The sequence below is a fragment of the Camelina sativa genome, chromosome 4 (assembly GCF_030686135.1).
Source record: "Camelina sativa cultivar CO46 ecotype springtype chromosome 4, ASM3068613v1".
Lineage (NCBI taxonomy): Eukaryota > Viridiplantae > Streptophyta > Magnoliopsida > Brassicales > Brassicaceae > Camelina > Camelina sativa.
This window is the reverse complement of record NC_141883.1, coordinates 17,487,682-17,503,858: the sequence shown is the minus strand read 5'-3', so window position 1 is coordinate 17,503,858 and position 16,177 is coordinate 17,487,682. Positions and strand designations below refer to the sequence as shown.

Genomic DNA, 16,177 nt, shown 5'->3' with positions numbered 1-16,177 from the left:
TGAACCGAATTAGTGATCGGTTAGATTTTTTAATCAAAATCTTGAACTATCAAATCAGATAAAACCGCAAAAAAAAACTAAAATTTTATGAACCAGATGATTTAAATAAAATTGTTAACTCGGTCAAACTCGTCCGCTAAACCATCCTGCAACGGGTTTAAATATTTTGAACCGCAAAATGTCTTTGCATCTGTCCCGCTTGAATTCGTAAGATCCGCGTGTAACCCACATGCTTTTGAATAAATCATTTTTCTAGTATATATAATATATTTAAAACTTAAAATTAATTTATATTAATAAAGTTATGTGATAAAATTTTTAAGAATAACACTTTTTTTTTTGTTAAAAACACAATGACACATAGCTGTAAATAATAAATCAAAATGAGACTAAATAACTAAATGTGTCTCAAATTATCTGACGGTGACATATCAGGTTCGTCAATAGAATGTTTCTCTATTAATATATATAGGGGATGATAAGAATTTCTAAGCTTAATTCATGTTGATTAACTTGTTAAGCTCTGAGCTCATCAAATTTTAGATGATAATTGATAAACTTTTATTAGGCGTGTATTATGTATAAGTATAACGCCAATAGCAACACCAAATGTCCAATTTGTGATATAAAATGTAGCAATTAGAAATAGAGGTAGCCGAAAGAAAGAGATTGGTAAAAGGGGATACCAGTCATACCCCAAATATCATGAACTCTATTAAATACACCAAAGACATCCAGAGAACCCAAAATAAAAATAAAAAAATGGTAAGGAGATACCAACCACACCCTGCATATTTTTGTAACATACAAAAACAACACAACCTAAACATAATACAACAAAATAAAATAAAATGAAGGGCCAATAGTTCACAAAAATTGCGGTTCATGGTTCACTATATCCTAACGTAAACTATTCATAGATTCACTTATGTTTTTTTAAGGAAAAAGGCAATCAGATACTTGGCAAAGAAGAAACGTTAAGACGACCCAACAAGATGAGACTGTTACAGGTCACTCTACAAAATGTTCCGACTCATCATCGTCTTTATGGTCCCTCTACTCGCTACTCCATTAGTGTGCAACTGTATTGTGTTATGACATTTTCAATAGCCGGATAAGCCAATTATACATACATTTTTCACACATTTCAGTTTTGACATCGGTTTTGTTATGGTTTGTTTGGCTTTGAAATAATCAAACCAATAATTTTTTCATTTGGTTTAGGTTCGGTTGGGTCTTTTCGATTTTTTGTTTTCTGTACCTTAAATTTGGTTCATCGTATAGAAGAACAAATTTTCTCCGAAGTCCCAACGACGACAACACAAGGATAAAATCCCAATTCCGTATAAATTAGTTAGTTTCAATATTTTAATTCCGGTTTGGTTTGGTTTTCCGGTTACAGTTTTTCCAACCCTAGTTTGGTTTGAGAAAAAAAACAAACCGTTGGCTGAAACGACGTCGTTATAAAAAAACTCCACGATATTCCAACAACTTTAAAAGTAGAAAAAAAAACAGAAACGACGTCGTTACCTGAATCGCTGTGAGAGAGAGAGACTGTGGTGACGGCGGAGAAATATGGCGGCGTTGATGAAGTCAGTCACCGTCCGAGCTCTAAAATTCTCATCGGCAGCGAATTTCAGGTCAAACCGATGCGGCAAAACACCAATTCTCTGTATCAGATCATTCTCCACCGTTCTGTCACCACCGTCCAAGGCCATCGTTTACGAACAGCACGGCTCTCCCGATTCTGTCACCAGGTTCGTCGTATACACGCTTACTCTGTGCTTATACATACGTACGCGTAATCTCCAATATTTCAACTCTTTCTCCTTTTTTTTTTTGGTGAAGACAGATTGGTGAATCTCCCGCCGGTGGAAGTGAAAGAAAAGGATGTTTGTGTTAGAATGATCGCCGCGCCGATCAATCCCTCTGATATCAATCGAATTGAAGGTTACAAATTCTCCATTTCTTCTCTAATTCAAGAACCATTGTTGTGATTAGTATATATGTTAATCTAACTAATTAAGAGTTTTGTGATTTAGATAGTGAGTTTCAATGTTGAGAAAATGATGATTGTTTTAGGTGTGTATCCGGTGAGGCCACCGGTACCAGCGGTTGGTGGTTATGAAGGTGTTGGTGAAGTTTATGCAGTTGGATCTAAGGTCAATGGTCTTTCTCCTGGTGATTGGGTCATTCCATCTCCACCATCTTCAGGTAGGAGGAATCTGAAACTTGGATTTCAGTTTGTAAAACAGTTTAGTTAGTGGTATCCACTTCTGAGTTTTTGAAGCATGATGTTGGAATCTGATGGAAATCACTCTGGAACTAGGGACTTGGCAGACTTATGTTGTGAAGGAGGAGAGTGTGTGGCACAAAATCGATAAAGCGTGTCCAATGGAGTATGCGGCGACGATCACTGTTAATCCATTGACGGCTTTAAGGATGCTTGAGGATTTTGTGAACTTAAATTCTGGTTTGGACTGTTATCTTATGTCTTTGATGTAATTGCTCCCTACTTGCTTTTTTTCTAATCAAGTAATCCTCTGAAGCAGGAGACTCTGTGGTGCAGAATGGTGCAACAAGTATCGTGGGTCAATGTGTCATCCAGTTGGCAAGACTCCGTGGCATCAGTACCATCAACATTATTCGTGACAGGTGAAATATATTTTGAGTTGAATCTAAGATATTGGTTACGAACAATCAAAGCGGCTCTTGTCAAGTAGACTGTCGTGTGGTACTGATTTTAGGGCTGGTTCGGATGAAGCAAGAGAGCAGCTGAAAGCTCTAGGTGCAGATGAAGTGTTTTCAGAGAGTCAACTCAATGTAAAGAACGTGAAAAGTCTTTTGGTAAGATTTATGTCTAGCAATTCTATCGCAGAAATTGCTGAGTATGTGAAGCTTTAACATATGTGTGTTTGTGGTCTAGGGTAACTTACCTGAACCAGCTCTGGGATTCAACTGTGTTGGTGGCAATGCTGCTTCTCTTGTGCTCAAATATCTCAGGTGCAGTGAACATCTCCGTTTTTACATACTTCTAGTTAAATGAATTACCGCTGTGCTGAAGGTAGTGAATACATAAATATTTCAGGGAAGGAGGAACCATGGTAACATATGGTGGGATGTCCAAGAAGCCAATCACTGTGTCAACAGCATCTTTCATCTTTAAGGTAATTGCTAGATCATTTGGAAAAATTATACTTGCATCAGTATGTCTTAGAGTAGTAAATTTAGATCTTCATTCATAGTTGAAAATGTACTCTTTCTCTCACTTCAAATTCGTTGGGTGTCAAGATCTATGGCTTTTGTGCCCTGTGTTAAGTTTGATTGCCCTACAGGATTTGGCCTTGAGAGGATTCTGGCTGCAGAGTTGGTTGAGTATGGGTAAAGTAAAAGAATGCAGAGAGATGATAGACTATCTCCTCGGGCTTGCACGAGACGGAAAGCTAAAATACGAGTGAGTCCTTTTCTCAAATAAAGATTCTTAGCTCCCTTGAAAAAATATCTTCGGCTACTATATAATACCAATGGCTGTTTTCTTCTGCCAGAACGGAATTGGTTCCCTTCGACGAGTTCCCTGTTGCTCTCGATAAAGCTCTCGGGAAGCTAGGTAGGCAACCTAAACAAGTCATCACATTCTGAAGCTTCCTTCGTGTGAGCCATGTTAGTGTTAGCTATTAATGTGATGATGCATGATGTAGTACTTTATTATACGGTATCTGCGTCCTCTTGTCTAATGTATCAGAAAACAATGAGAATGTAAACTTCATTAAAACCAAAATAAATAAATCGTTATGCTTATGTTCAGATTGTTACTCCATGGTCACGTGTTAATTTATTACCCTGTTCAAACTTTCAAATTATCAGAAGCTGACTTGGTTTCGAGGTGATGTTGGTTTAACCTAAAGTTAGAGATAAGTTTTGTTTGAATCAAACCAGAGTTGTTTCACATCAGGTTTAGCTTAGTTAGATTATAATAATTACTAGTTTTTTTTTTTTTTTGAACAAAATATCATATGAAATACATTTACAAAATTTTCACATTAACCTTTTTAAAAATATGGAAAGCATGCCTACTGGTCACCTCTAAATTTAACCGGAAAAACTAGATGGACTAGAGAATCATTAAAGCCGGTTTCTTTTATTGATCATGAACAGCTCAGATGTTACAAAGGAAATCTCACTTGCTTGGATTGCAAGTTTGGGTTCTTTTAAGGTGAGCTTATGTACAGTATAAGGTTCTTGAGTTTGGAAGTTATGTCTTGCTTGGCGGTTGAGCTCACTCTTCATATCCTCGAGTTGTTGACCATTCGATATGGTTTGTTTACATCATTGTCAGGAGAGAATCTTCCTTTTTCAATCTTCATTTTTTTTTTCTCCTCCAAGATTGGATTTATGTCTTCTGAACATCCTTGGTCGGTCTCTTGACCATGTATCTCCGAGCTAATCAGGCTTTTTCCTTGAAACTAGATTTCTTATTGGACCGCCAGACCCAAAATATCAAAATGGTTTATTCTTGGTTCAAAATTGGGTTAACCGAATGGTGCTAAACCACTCTCTTACACCTACCACTGGATAGTGTTTGTAATAACCTACTCAGCCAAAAACAAAAAAAAAAAAGTATTAACGAGACAGCCACCTTCGTCTCTCTTTTGCCGATAGCAACCGTACTTGCTCCGATTAGGTTCGTCGCTTTGTCCTCTGTATCCTAACCAGTTGCTTTCTTTCTGCGTCCCTTGGGCTTCAAAACCATACCTTTCGTTTTGATAGAAACATGATCTTAGCGTAACTGCTTTGTAAGAAAAAGCTCCTTAAGATCATAGTTTGATAAATAAAAAAACAAGGTTTTCTTATGAATTTGAAAATTCATATTTGACTCCAGTTGTTCACTGTACTTCTCCTTTCCCATAATGAAGAAGAAGCTATGTTATTGCAGGTTTCATAGCTCTGCTTCTTGATAAAACTAGTAGAGGTAGAGAGACAGAGAGGTATATTATGGACTCTCAAAAATTAGATGTGACTGAGGAAAAAATAGCTTGGAGTAAAGAAGGTTGTGTTCTAAGATTGAAACTACTCTTTGCTGATTTTTTGGTTCTAAGATTGTGTTCGTTACAGATGTTTCAATCAATATTGTTTATGGATGTCAGCGATTCGAAAGAAGGTGAAGAACTCGGAGTCCATAGCATTAAAGAGACATAACATTGATAGTTATATCTTACTGGACCTTGATAAGATATTAGATGATGCCTACTGCTCTTTTCGACCGGTTCCTGCTGATTACGATACTAGGAAGGAATTGGTGAAAAACCTTAATGCAATGGCTATAGATATCTATGGTAATATAAGATTTAACTTGTAGTCTTTTTTTGTTTAATCTTCTCGCCCTATATCGAAAGTAATTAGCATAGGTTTTATTTATTTTTGTGTTCATTAGGTAATTCAGAAGAGAGCAGCCCGGTCCTTGAGGCGTATGGATCTTTCGTGATGGATATGTACACCTCTCAGAGTGATTTGGATGTGTCTATTATCTTTGGTAACGGAACATCTGAACTTCCTCATGAAAAGAAGCTTCAGATACTTGAAAGATTTGCGGAAAAGCTCCGCTCGTTGGAGGGTAATTAAGATATTTGTTCTATTCTTGTTAATTGCTGATTCCATTATGGGAAATGAAACTATTATTATTAGTGTTTACAAGTGAATGTAACATTCTCAAAATGATTTTGAGTTTCATCTTCTTACCTACACTTTTTTTTCTTGTAGGGGAAGGCTTAGTTAGGAATGTTGTATCTATCTTCGCTGCTAGGGTGCCAATTGTAAAATTCAATGATCAAGGGACTGCTATTGATTGTGATGTGTCAGTCGAATGCAAAGACGGCATTTTAAGTTCACAGATCATTCGCATTATATCTCAAATTGATGACAGGTTTCAGAAACTTTGTTTGTTGGTAAGATTCTAAAGGAACTCGATCTATGGATATATCCTTAGTTTGCATATTGTTCAAGTGCGCTTTCAATTGTTTAGTACCAATGTGACTATTCTTCATTCGTTAGGTTAAGCGTTGGGCCAAAGCACATGGGGTTAACGATGCGTCACTCCAAACCCTGAATTCTATATCTATCACAATGCTAGTCGCTCATCATTTACAGGTCAAACACAGTTACTCTTGTTGGATTATTTTAGGTAGCATTTTGAGTGTTTGGTTCATCTGTCTCTAAAAAGTCTAGTTTGCTTCTCCTTTAATTTGTCTTATGTGGCAGACTCAAAACCCTCCCATTTTACCTCCATTCTCTACACTTTTTAAAGGTAATATATGTATCCATGCACACATAAGACAAAAGAACTATATATAATGATTTAATGGCAGATTCAACATTTGACAAAGTCTCTTTGAGCTAGAATTACATTTAATTACTGATCTAATTATCATATTTTTCCTCTTTGTCTTTTGCTTATGTCTTTCACAGATGGAATAGATCCTCCTAACGTGGAGAAGAGGACTCAAAAGTTCTTGAACTGGGGAGGACGTAATCAAGAATCTCTCGGTAAACTGTTTGCAACATTCTTTATTAAGGTGCTATATATCTTCTTTTACCTTTGAACCTAAACATGCTTATTTGTTAATTGTTATAATGAAATATGTTTTCGTGTATTGCAGTTGCAATCTGTAAAAGTCCTATGGAAGCAAGGGCTCTGCGCCAGTGTGCTGAAAGGTCTTTGGATATCTAAAAGGAGGAAAAGAGCTCTTATTAATGTAAAAAAATCTATACTGTAAAATTACATTCACATTCTTCCTTTTTTTTTCTCTTATCACTTCAGTTGATTTTTTTTGTTTGTTTCATTCTGTGTTGTTTATATAGGTTGAGGATTTTACTGACGTTTCTAACAATTTTTCTAAGGTGGTTAGTGCCAGAGGAGTCGAAAAGATATACAGATCCATTAACAAAACTGTAGATGACATTTTGGAATTCCTCAATGGTAAGATCACTGGAACAGATCTCAAACACAGCTTATTTGAACAACAAACTGTTGTTGTGGAGCCTTGTCCTCCTGAGTCGCCACTGATCAACAATGTTTGCTCACAAAAACCTCATAACAACAAAAGAAAGGAGATTGATGGCCATGCTGAAGAACATCATAACAAAAGAGTCTGCTTGGTAAACGAATACAGAGCTGTAGGAGGAAAGGGTGGTTTGGTGAATGATGGTGAAGAACCAATGCATGTTGGTCTGTGGCATGAGTACAGTCGAAGTTTAGATCTGCCACCACCGCCAGCACCTTATGATAAAGTTCTTTATGAGAAATTTGGTCTTGACTAGTTAGGGTTTGTATAACTTGTGTCTTAACATATTATATTAACATGTTATTTAGTATACAACTCTATGGTCATGCATGTGCTAATAAATTTTTTACTATGCTCATAGAGATAACTATCAAATTATGAGAAGCTGACTTGGTTTCGATTGATGTTGGTTTACTTTAGTTTGTGTTTAGTTTTGTTAGAACCATACAGAAGTGAAGAGTAGATTTTTTTCGCCTTGGTTTATGGATGTTAGTGATTCGAAAGAAGGTGAAGAACTCTGAGTTAATAGCATTACAGAGACATAACATTGATAGTTATATATTAATGGACCTCGATAAGGTATTAGATGATGTCTAATGCTCAAAAGTTCAGGAAAAGACCCAAGAAATCAATACATCTTGCCAAAAGATTAACATACTCTAAAAATGTTTCTCAAGCTTAACCTTTATATGGTTACCATTTGTAAGGAAATGTGACTTGATATTCTCCATCTCTATATGCATCTCCTTAGATACGCATGCTAATATTTCTGAGGAATTCTTCATTTCAGCTCCAGATTTTAATTTATTCTCAATGTTTTGACGAGCCAATGAGAACAATGAGACCGCCCTGACAATTGATGATGATTTAATTCCACTTTAGGAAAGAAGAAAAGTTTTACAAGGCAACAACCGGTTCATTGGAGTTATATTATCAAAAACATATATACCTTTCAAAACTTCCAGCTTCTGAGTGCAACTACGCGAAGGTATCGAGTTTATGTATACCTATTCCATTTCAGTAACAACACAAAAAAAACGAAAAAACTAAATAAGAATTGTATAACAATGTTGCAATGAACCGAACATTTGTAAAACACTAGACCTTCGTTCTCAAGCTTCACTTTCGAATGGTTTGCCTCCAACCCGAATATATGTAGTGTTACACAATTCAAAGTTAAAACGTAAATAAAGGAAGAGATCATACTGATTTGATTTTTTTAAAAACATTATTCAACTTTCCCCTGTACAGTTCATGTCATCATCGTATGATATCTGGATATATACATGAATGAAATGACTCATAAAAAAAGATATGTACTATCTATTAAAGGTGCATACCCATTTGTTAGGATATGTGGCTTGGCATTCTCCATCTGTCGTCGTATCTCCTCAAATACAGATGCAAATATATATTTCTTATCAACGTTATGATGAGCTGACGTCGCGAACAAGGCAACAGCCCTGTGACATTAGTATGGCAAAAATTTTAAGGCTGGAGTTAGCGTATCCCCTATATATTAAAAGAGAAGCATTCTCTAAAAAAGCTGATCTGTCGTCGCAAGAGAGCTCTATCCTCAATTAGTTATTTGGCTTTAATATTCCATGATATTACATCAAACTGCCATTTCTATTTATTATATTTTTTATACACAATATTTTACTCCTATAAATTCTAGAATTGGTAAATATTATTCAAAAATTGATAAATATTATCCCCAAAATATTTTCAAAATAAATTAATTTCACTATGTATTTTAATATACTAATATAGTTATATTATAAGATCTAAAATATATATATTTAAAACTATATCATCATAAATAAAAATAGTTTTACCTTTCTAATAATTTTATAAAGCTCTAATAGTGAAAGAATCGAAGATCATTTGAAACTGGCTGAACGTTTATTCTTTTGCTAAAAACAATACCTATATTTGCCCAAAAAAAATGTATGCTCACCAATTGAAATGACATGAATATATACTTTAATTTGGATAACTATGTAGTTAAACATTATATATAAATATGTAGTTATAGTGTTTTTACAGAACTCTTAAAATTTAGAAAATCCATTCCAATAAAAATGATAAAAAGTAATAATATTATACCAATAGCCGAGACACATTTAGTTAATTTAGCCTCATTTTGATTTATTATTTACAGCTATATGCAATTGTGTTTTTAACAAACAAAAAAAATAAATGTGTTATTCTTAAAAACTTTATCACATAACTTTATTAATAGAAATTAAGTTTAAGCTTTAAATATATTTTCTATATTAAAAATGATTTATTGAAATGCATGTGGGTAACCTGCCGATCTCACGAATTCAAGCGGGACAGATGCAAAGACATTTTGCGGCTCAAAATATTTAAACCTGTTGCGGGACGGCTTAGCGGACGGGTTTGACCGGATTAACAAATTTATTTAAATAATTTAGTTCATGAAATTTTAGTTTCTTTTGTGGTTTTTATCTAATCTGATAGTTCAAGATATTGATAAAAAGTTTAAAAATCTAATTTGGTCCACATTCGATCCAGATCCGCCATTATGTCAATCTAAAATTTATGGTGAAACAATTAATATTTTAAACTTTCATAAACTTGATGAATTCAAACCAATACAAGTTTGTATTATAAATGTTATACTAAATAAATATATTTACAAATGTACTATCTCAAACAAGAATTTCATCCTGTGCAATAGCACGGGTTTTACTTAGTATATATTATGAGCAAAATCAAGAAGATATGTATATACCTTTTTAAACTTTCCATTTCCGAGTACAACCTTATGAAACAATCAGTTTGTTCATACTCTGCTGCATAGTTTTCAAAAACCCAAAAATTGAGAGTTAGAATAACAAAATAAAATAAAATTACATAACATATAAATGAACACTACAAAAGTACCTTATAGTAGTTCTTCAATCAGTCTATCTTCTGAGGCCATTTTCTTTTTGTGACACTTTTTTTATAAGTTTTCTTTGATGTAACTTCTTTGTTGCAACGCATCACATACATCATTATAACGGTATGTCAAATAAAAGACAACAACAAACATGACACATAAAGGAGAAGTAGCACTTAGATCGCGATATGAGTTGAGACCTGATAATGGTGTTGGTGTATCAATTTTTCTCTCTTATTGATGTCTAAATCAGCTAAGATTTGTTTGGTGGAAAGATATCGAAATTTCTTTCATAAATGTAAGTCGAGGCTCTTGAAGGTCGGAGTACAAAGGTTGACTAGACGAGCTAAATATGACGAGAATAGCTAGTTACAAGAAGAATTTCAAAACATTCTACAGAAAAAGAAAAATGATTCGAAAAACTGAGGAAGTCAAAGAGCTCAAGTCCATTTAGGTTTACTAAATTATACTCAGCCATGGACTTTCGATATTTTTCATACTAAAGAAAAAAACTAAATGATTTTGTTGACTAATAAAATGCCTATAAAGAGTTTCCAAATGCATAGTTTATAGTCAAAGATAAAAGAAAAAAATTCAATTCTTATATTTCTAATAAATATATTGTAATAGTCAAAGATATAAAAACTTTCCTTACTGAATACCTCACCACATAGAAAATTGAAAAAAAAAATAAAAAAACGGAATTATATTATTGAAAAATAAACTATTAATTATATTTACAAAAATAAAAAATAAAAATCGATATATCATTGAGTTTAATTTTGGAAAAAAATAAGTTCAAAACATTAAATAATAAGAAAATTTAACTTATCTTTCTATTCATTTTATTTTCATTTTGAGCGAAATTTAATCGTTATCTCGACCATCTTTTAGTGGTTATAATTAGTTAGTTACATAATACATTGCATATTAGTCTTCTAGGTTCAATGAAGTTATGGTATATAATTAAAAGATTTAATATACTAAAAGAATTACCATAGTTTATTATCAGTTCAAATAATTTAAAAACTTGCATGATGCGGATAGTACTCTACTGATATGTCCCTTCGGGGACATCCGATAAAAAAAACTCTACTAATATAAATACTCCCAAAAATCCATATCCACTTTGGATTAGATCCTTGTGTTTTCGGAGTAAATTCTCTCCTTAATTCTTTCCTTAGGTTCTGAATTCTGAACCTTGGCTTGAAACATTTATTGAATCTATGCTAAAAACATTTTATTGAAGCATTTGAACAATGATTGAAATATAACTGATTATTCCTAATCGAGTCTAATTGTTCACAGTTCTAAGAGCATGATTATCTGACTTGGGTGTCAAGAAAAATAATTAATAATATTTTAATTAAATTTGATTATTTAATTATTTTTTAATTTATGTAACGAATCGAATGAAAACAGGTGGTAGATTTAGTGTATTTATAGATCTCGGCAAAGACACTTCTTTCTTCTCTCTCCACCTTTTTCTCATTTTTTTATTTTTTTGTTCTGACCCTCAGTCGAGTATGTCCGATAATCATGGTCTAATGATTATATTTTATTCCAGGGTTAGTAGCTTTGTTATGGCCTCTCGAAGTATTGTGGCTGAAGAGTATAATAATGTTTCAAGTCATGGTGAATGTATATTACTCTTTTTTTTTTGTTTTTCCTGAAATTGGTAAAATTGTGTTTAGGAGAGAGTCTTAATCGCTTCTCCTTGGTTTATGGATGCCATGTCAGAGATTCAAAAGAAGGTAAAGAACTCTGAGTTCATAATTAGAGAGATACAACATTGATGATAGTTAGATCTTTCTGGACCGGTCATATTAAATGATGTTTACTGCTCTTTTCGACCGGTCATATGGTAATATAAGACTTACATGAAATCCACGTTATCATTTTAAGATTGGGAAATACAAAAAAGTCAGCCAAAGGTTTTAATTTGTGTGTTTTGTGTTCATTAGGTAATTCGAAAGTAAGCGTATGGGTCTTTCGTGATGGATACGTTTTCTAGGTGTAAGGAAATCTTGTATTATACATGTGAATGTGTTAAAATATATACAGTTAAACCTCTATAAATTAGTATTTTATAAATTAATAAACCTTAGAAATTAATAAATTTTGTTGTTCCTAAATCCCATACGATAATAAGATAATATTTTAAAAACAATAACATGTAAAATATGTTATATATTTTTATAAGATAATAAGATAATATTTTTTTATTAGAAATAACAAAATATTATTTCTATTAGATAATAACAAAATTTTATTAGTGCGAGTGTAAAAAATAACAAAATTTTATTAGATAATAAGATAATATTTTTTAAAAAATTCTCATGTAAAATATGGTCCCAATAATATCATAAATTAATAATCATGTAAATTTACATATATATACATATATATATATATATTGATATATGTATGTTTTAGAATTTTGAATATTCTCATAGAGCTTATATCTATAAAAAATTGTTATGTTGTATTTTTAAACCATAATGATAGAAAATACTCTATAGCATGTCATAAAAATAGCTATTTTTTTTTAGTTTTCAATTTTTACGTATGCATCATTTTTATTTTGATATTTTTATAGATTATTTGTAATTTGTTGTCAATAATATTTTCTAAATATTACAAATTCAATTCTAAATTGATAACATCCGAAAGTCTAATCTTATTTTATCGTCTCAATTCATAATTTTTTAAAATTTAAACAATAAAAATATATATCTATAAATTAATAATTATTAATTTACACTGTAAAATAAGAAATATTAATTTATAGATAAATTAATTTCACTATAAATTAATAAAATACCATGATTATGACATTATTAATTTATAGAGGTTTTACCATATAGTGTTTAGTACTAGGGTTTAGCAATAACTAATTACACAATAGTCCCTAAGTTGTATCACTCTCCTATACGCCCCCTCAAGATGGAGGCAGACTCTTGATGCCAATCTTGTGATTCAGTTCATGAAATCTAGCCGGTGGCAATAGATTAGTGAGCGAATCCGAAAATTGATCATCCCCGGAGATATGTGCAACCCGCAATGTCCCTGATTGAATGTTCTCAAAGACAAAATTGTAATCAATGGCGACATGCTTCATCTTGGAATGAAAGACAGGGTTCGCACATAGGTACGTTGCGCCCATATTGTCACAGTAGATGACCGGAGCTGTTGGGAGATTGATACCCATTTCGGTTAATAGAGAGCATATCCACCGCAGTTCAGAGGCCGTGTTAGCAACGGCAGTACTCAGCCTCAGTGGAGGAACAAGAAACACTCCTTTGTTTCTTCGAAGGCCACAAGACAGGACTGCCCCCAAAGTAAACAATGTACGCATTTGTGGACACATAATTCGCCTTGTCTCTACCCCATTCTGCATCGGAGAAGGCGTGAACCGTGAGGGGAGCATCATTGCGGATGAAAATACCAAGTGTATGTGTGCCCGCCAAATAACGAAGAACCCTCTTTGCTGCTTTCCAACGTTCATTAGTCGGTTTATGCATGAACTACGAAAGTCGGTTTACCGGAAAAGCGATGTCAGGACGCGTAAATGCCAGGTATTGGAGGCTCCCAACCACCATCCTATATTTCGTGACATCCACCAACGGCGTACCGGATAGCACAATGAGTTTTGAGGAAGCGGACATCGGCGTAGGAATTGGCTTGGCATCAAGCATGCTCGTTATGGCTAGGAGGTTGGTGATGTACTTCCCTTGCATTCAGTGAAGTCCCTTAGTTGTTCTTGTTGCCTCAATTCCCAAAAAGTAACTCAATGGTCCAAGATCCTTTAGAGAAAAACGGAGAGCCAACAAGGTATTGAATTCATTAACCAACGAAGGCGGTCCTACAATGATGATATAATCAACATAGACTAACACATATATATATATATATATATATATATGCCTGACCATGTTTGTAAATGAACAAAGAATTAACAACCAAAGATGTCTTGAAACCGGACACAAGAAACCGATGTAACTCCTGATACCACGCCCGTGGGTCCTATTTTAAACAGTATAGAGCTTTCCGGAGGCGACATACATGATGTGGACGATCGCGATCAACAAAGCCAGGCGGTTGAGAGACATATACCTCTTCCTGCAGAGTCCCTTGAACGAACGAATTGTTGATATCAACCTGATGTATAACCAAATTCCGCTTCACCGCCGTTTCAAGTACCAACTGGATTGTTGTCGTCTTAATAACGGGACTAAAAGTCTCTGAGCAGTCAAGACCATACTGTTGATGAAAACCGCGAGCCACCAACCGTGCTTTGTACCTATCAATCGATCCATCAGGTTTATACTTTAAAGTGAAGATCCACTTACAAGTAATCACGTTCTGTGCAGGTTTAGGAGGTTCCAAGTCCCAAGATTGTTCGTGAATCTGAGCATTGATCTCATCTGCCCTCGCATTGCGCCATCGGGGATCCTTCAAAGCTTGTGCCACCGTCGTTGGTATGAGAGGATGTTTGGAGACGGTGAGACTGAATTTTGTATTTGGTTTGGTAATATTATTTTTGGAACGGGTTTTCATTGGATGGTTGTTTGGTCGTGGAGGTGAGTTAGCAATCGGAGACAGCGAGGGTGTCGGACTTGAATTCGAGGGGGAGGAGGATGATACTGGACTTGGATCTAGATTTGGTGTATGTGATAACGGGCTTGTGGTTGATGGGCTGGTCTCGGCTTCAATATTTTTTCGATCTCGGGCATGTTTTGTTCGGGTCTCATGAGTCTGATCAGTAGACGAGGGTGATGACGACGGTGACACAGCAGTGTCGGATGAGGACTCGTCGACAAGCGACGGAGAGGAAGGCGATGGCGGTGTTGACGGGGACGACGGTAGGAACGGTGGGTGGTGATCGGAGCACGGAGGTGAGGGCACCAGAGCCGGTGATGGAACAACCAGAGGTGATATTGTTGCCGATATCGAACTAGAGTATTGAGGAGACGATTGAGCTGAAGTTGGTTGTGACGGATGAGAAGCAATGTGTTGAGCAAACGGAAAACGAGACTCAACAAATTGCACATGACGAGAGGTGTATAGCCGGCCATGAGCAACATCAAGACACAAATACGCACTTTGTGTTAGCGAGTAGCCAAGAAACACACAAGGAGTATATCGTGTCTCGAGTTTGTAACGCTGATAAGGATGAAGCCAAGGATAACAATCACACCCAAAAACCCGAAGCTTGAGATAATTGGGACTGGTGTTAAATAAATGATGGTATGGTGTATCACCATGTAAGACATCAGTTGGCATTCGATTTATCTGATAGACCACAATGGCGAACGCGTAAGGCCAGTACGAAGTTGGAAGAGAAACACGATTAAGTAGAGCAAGTCCTGTTTCGACCACATGGCGATGCTTGCGTTCGGCTACACCGTTATGCTCAGGTGTATGCGGTGGAGAGGTGAGGTGAGAGATCCCATGCGACACCAAAAATGGCCGAAGAGCAATAAAATCTCCTCCATTATCCGAATATAACGTACATATCTTAGTCTGAAACCGGTTCTCCACCAATGATTTTAAAGCAACAAAAACATCTTTGACTTGAGATTTAAGTTTAAGAGGATAGAGCTATGTGTATCTTGTGAAATGATCAATAAGAACCAAATAGTATTTGAAATTTTCAGAAGAAAGAATAGGTGAAGACCACACATCTGTGTAGATGTAATCAAGGGGTTTAGAGGAGACAATTGTGTTTGTAAAAAATGGGAGTTTGTGACTCTTATTGATTAAACAATCTGAACAAGACAACTGTTTTGGTGAAGAGGAAGAAAGAGGTAATGAAAATTGAGAGACAATGGATTTTCAAACTAGAAAAGAGGGATGCCCAAGTCGAAGATGCCAAGAGATCAAATCTATTGGTGGAGAGGGTGAGACCGAGAATGCCGTAATGGAGCCACCACTCATCTACCACTCATACAATTTATTTCTAGTTTGGCCTTGGAGTAACTTGACCCCGTGCTTAGATGCCTCACCTGAAAGAGTGCAGGATAGAAATGAAACGAAACATGATTAGTATTGCATAGGCGAAAGACTGATATCAAATTCTTTCGAACATCTGGAACATATAGAATATCATTGAGAGTAAGAAAGCGAGATGGTGTAGGAAGTGAGGCAGAACCAATATGTGTGATTTTGAGACCTGAAACATCCCACAATTTTCACCTCTTCACCG

General features: G+C 34.9%; 2 protein-coding genes and 2 long non-coding RNA genes across 6 annotated transcripts; 2 read left to right on the top strand and 2 right to left on the bottom strand.

The window, feature by feature from the left end:
• Window positions 1-1,481: 1,481 nt before the first annotated feature.
• Window positions 1,482-3,804, top strand: LOC104711035 (enoyl-[acyl-carrier-protein] reductase, mitochondrial). The gene is made up of 10 exons (XM_010504884.3): window positions 1,482-1,757; window positions 1,853-1,950; window positions 2,083-2,214; window positions 2,330-2,473; window positions 2,553-2,655; window positions 2,748-2,847; window positions 2,927-3,003; window positions 3,089-3,167; window positions 3,336-3,454; window positions 3,546-3,804. Exons 1-10 carry the CDS (start codon window positions 1,576-1,578, stop codon window positions 3,637-3,639), a joined length of 1,128 nt encoding a protein of 375 aa, XP_010503186.1. The 5' UTR covers window positions 1,482-1,575; the 3' UTR covers window positions 3,640-3,804.
• A 773-nt stretch (window positions 3,805-4,577) lies between these two features.
• LOC104783812 (protein HESO1-like) lies at window positions 4,578-7,456 on the top strand. Of its 3 annotated transcripts, none has more exons than XM_087510264.1 (10): window positions 4,578-4,681; window positions 4,934-5,047; window positions 5,145-5,333; window positions 5,432-5,611; window positions 5,758-5,942; window positions 6,049-6,144; window positions 6,256-6,301; window positions 6,463-6,540; window positions 6,654-6,749; window positions 6,856-7,456. In XM_087510264.1, exons 2-9 carry the CDS (start codon window positions 4,993-4,995, stop codon window positions 6,722-6,724), a joined length of 900 nt encoding a protein of 299 aa, XP_087366390.1. In that variant the 5' UTR covers window positions 4,578-4,681; window positions 4,934-4,992; the 3' UTR covers window positions 6,725-6,749; window positions 6,856-7,456. The 3 variants fall into 3 exon arrangements, with proteins under 3 accessions (XP_087366390.1, XP_087366389.1, XP_087366388.1); XM_087510263.1 differs by having other exon boundaries at window positions 4,591-4,681; window positions 6,463-6,569; window positions 6,895-7,456; XM_087510262.1 differs by having other exon boundaries at window positions 4,591-4,681; window positions 6,463-6,569.
• Window positions 7,457-7,770: 314 nt separating this feature from the next.
• LOC147945893 (uncharacterized) lies at window positions 7,771-8,300 on the bottom strand. The gene is made up of 3 exons (XR_015596798.1): window positions 8,163-8,300; window positions 8,008-8,065; window positions 7,771-7,907 (listed from the first exon to the last, which is right to left on the bottom strand). It is a non-coding gene; the product is annotated as an uncharacterized LOC147945893 (long non-coding RNA).
• Window positions 8,301-8,394: 94 nt separating this feature from the next.
• LOC147945892 (uncharacterized) lies at window positions 8,395-10,303 on the bottom strand. The gene is made up of 4 exons (XR_015596797.1): window positions 10,170-10,303; window positions 9,972-10,054; window positions 9,820-9,880; window positions 8,395-8,521 (listed from the first exon to the last, which is right to left on the bottom strand). It is a non-coding gene; the product is annotated as an uncharacterized LOC147945892 (long non-coding RNA).
• Between the last annotated feature and the right edge of the window lie 5,874 nt (window positions 10,304-16,177).

Excerpts from the sequence above, each read along its gene's own strand:
- LOC104711035 (XM_010504884.3), top strand. The coding sequence starts at position 1,576 with ATGGCGGCGTTGATGAAGTCAGTCACCGTCCGAGCTCTAAAATTCTCA. Across the intron at positions 1,951-2,082 it reads TGATATCAATCGAATTGAAG|GTGTGTATCCGGTGAGGCCA; the intron begins GTTACAAATTCT and ends TGATTGTTTTAG. Across the intron at positions 2,474-2,552 it reads TTTTGTGAACTTAAATTCTG|GAGACTCTGTGGTGCAGAAT; the intron begins GTTTGGACTGTT and ends CCTCTGAAGCAG.
- LOC104783812 (XM_087510262.1), top strand. The coding sequence starts at position 4,993 with ATGGACTCTCAAAAATTAGATGTGACTGAGGAAAAAATAGCTTGGAGT. Across the intron at positions 5,048-5,144 it reads AATAGCTTGGAGTAAAGAAG|CGATTCGAAAGAAGGTGAAG; the intron begins GTTGTGTTCTAA and ends TATGGATGTCAG. Across the intron at positions 6,302-6,462 it reads ATTCTCTACACTTTTTAAAG|ATGGAATAGATCCTCCTAAC; the intron begins GTAATATATGTA and ends TGTCTTTCACAG.